Source organism: Nestor notabilis, unplaced genomic scaffold (genome assembly GCF_000696875.1).
Source record: "Nestor notabilis isolate BGI_N333 unplaced genomic scaffold, ASM69687v1 scaffold5551, whole genome shotgun sequence".
Taxonomy (NCBI): domain Eukaryota; kingdom Metazoa; phylum Chordata; class Aves; order Psittaciformes; family Psittacidae; genus Nestor; species Nestor notabilis.
The window spans coordinates 1268-3657 of NW_009915958.1; the positions used below are offsets into that span (position 1 = coordinate 1268).

The following is a 2390-nucleotide window of genomic DNA, read 5'->3' on the forward strand; positions in this document are numbered from 1 at the left end:
GTAGAGGGGCAGGATCACCTCCTTTGGCCTGCTGGTCATGCTTCTTTTGATACAGCCCAGGATATGGTTGGCTTTCTGGAGAGTGCTTTCATGCCTTTCATTGCATATGTCATCTTTGGCACAGGGACCCCAAATATCCTCAAGACAATTATAATAATGCTGGTCAGGATTATTGGTCAGTTCCAAAGGTACTCCCGAGCTCTCCAGACTCCCCTTTCATACATTACTTCTGGTTTTGGCTGTTTGACACGGTTTCTGGGTCTCACTGCATTACTTAAAAGGTTTCTAAAAGAAACACCTTGTGACTTGTGCTCCTGGTTCATATTTAACAAGGTAAAAATAAGGATTAAGCATGAATCCTTGGAAAAATATATTTGATGGGGGCAAATGTGGTGTAGGACTTCATCAAAAGCCTTTGAACCCCAGAGTTCTGAAGATTTCTCATTTTTAGGTGAACTTTAAATGGAAATGATCAATTTATATTTGTAGTGAAGGCTGGATTATGATAGAGGATTTAAGTGTGGTCAGTCTGTATTTCATATGCTGAATGTATATTTTCTAAATATATAATAGTAGATGATTCTGTGTCTCCTACTGCATAACTAATAATCTGCCCATTCTTTTAATCAGAAAAAATCTTCACTGTGATAACTTTTAATTTTCCCAGAAAAATCACTGATGAAAGGGGTGTTTTATTTTGTAGATAGCACTGTAAAGAGAGCTGAGAATGAGACGGGTTTACCGTGAAAGACTTGAAGCTCTTGGCATACACATCATTGATGAGCTGCAGATGAACACAGCATATACCTCAGAGGATGGATGTGAACGTGGACTGGGACTCTGAGAATAACATTTGTGACACAGGTGAGAAGCATTCAAATTATTCCCGAAAGACTGCTAAGCAGGTGGGCCACACATCTAGCCTCCAGAAGGAGGTAGACATGAATTACTCACGAACATGCAGTCCTTGTTGCAACTCTGCTGGACCTTCAGGTAAGCAGGAGCTTCCTGCAGAGTTGCAGTGTGAAGACAAAGAAGTCTATGAGACCTACTACCAGAAACGAGGTGACAGTACAGCTGGGGTATTTGTTCCCTCCAGTGCCAACTCTGACCTGCAGTGTGAAGAAAAAGATTTAGAGCACCGTTCCCCTGAGCAGTCTGAGAAACCACAGAGCAGACTACATGCTGATAACAAAAATACCACTCTTGCCGATGTGTTCGATGAAGACCTGGAGCCTGTCCCTGAGGAAGCTTTGCCATATGGTTGTAAGAAGTGTGGTTCCACTTTCCAGGGTATGAGTGAGCTGCAGGAACATAAGCGAACTCACCTTATGGAAAACTCATACCAGTGTCCTGTCTGTGCCAAAGAGTTCTTCCGTGCGGCAAATTTGCGAATGCACAAACTCATTCATTCTAGTGAGAGGCCACACAAATGTCCGGAGTGTGACAAGGGTTTCATTCGCACAGCTGATGTCTGGAGGCACCTGCGCAATGTGCACAAGATAGAGCGCTCCATGGTGATCTTGGGAAACGGCATGGCTAGGAACCCGTGGTCAGTGGTGCACCGTAACCAACACACTGTTGAGTACACTGATCAGCCTTGTGCAGGGAACCAAAAGACTGAGGAGGATGACTATAAAACTTACTCCTGTCCAACATGCGGCAAAGATTTTGATAAGCCTAACCTGCTTTCCAAACACAAGGTAATCCACCGACAAGACAAGCCCTATAAGTGTCAGGAGTGTGGCATGGCATTCATCCAGTTGCTGAGGCTGAAAAGACACCAGCAGACTCACTCTGGGGAGCGCCCCTTCTATTGCAAGGAGTGCGGAGGGACGTTCACGCGACTGGCATCGCTCCAGCGCCATCACCGCATCCATACTGGAGAGAAGCCCTACTCTTGCAATTACTGTGGTCATTCCTTCACTGAGTCAGGTACTCTACGGAGGCATGAGCGCACACACAAATTGGACAAATCATAATTCTTAGTTCATTTGTGATTGTGGTCTCTTTGGTTGCTTCTTACCTGAATGAGGCTTGCTCAGTTGGGCTGGAGAAAGCACTCCACTGCATGCACTCTGGCCAGTGCAGACCTACTTCCCAGCAGTGGCTGACAGGGAACACTGCATCATGGGGACCTCTGGAACTTGTACATGGTTGAGATTGTACTTACTGGCTTTAAACTAGCTTTGTACAAAAAAAAATATCCTAATTGCCACTGAGTAACGAAATGTAAGGCTTGAGAAGACTGAAATCACTCACAAGTGCTAGTGCTGTCTCAGTTCGCTGAACTGACGTTGCATCAGCTTGTGCTTTTTGCAAGGATGCATGAGCTATGAGACTTCTCTCTGCGGTCTTGATCACTGGATAAATTTGCTCTACCTTCTTAA

At 44.9% G+C, this 2390-nt stretch overlaps 1 protein-coding gene across 1 annotated transcript; it reads left to right on the forward strand.

Annotated features, from left to right (window-relative positions):
• Positions 1-815: 815 nt before the first annotated feature.
• Positions 816-1982, forward strand: LOC104413395 (zinc finger protein 501-like). Its single transcript, XM_010024373.1, has one exon. The coding sequence runs from the start codon at positions 816-818 to the stop codon at positions 1980-1982; it is 1167 nt and encodes a 388-aa protein (XP_010022675.1).
• The last annotated feature ends 408 nt before the right edge of the window (positions 1983-2390 follow it).

What these genes read in the sequence shown, in the direction of transcription:
- LOC104413395 (XM_010024373.1), top strand. Translation starts at nt 816, where the DNA reads ATGGATGTGAACGTGGACTGGGACTCTGAGAATAACATTTGTGACACA.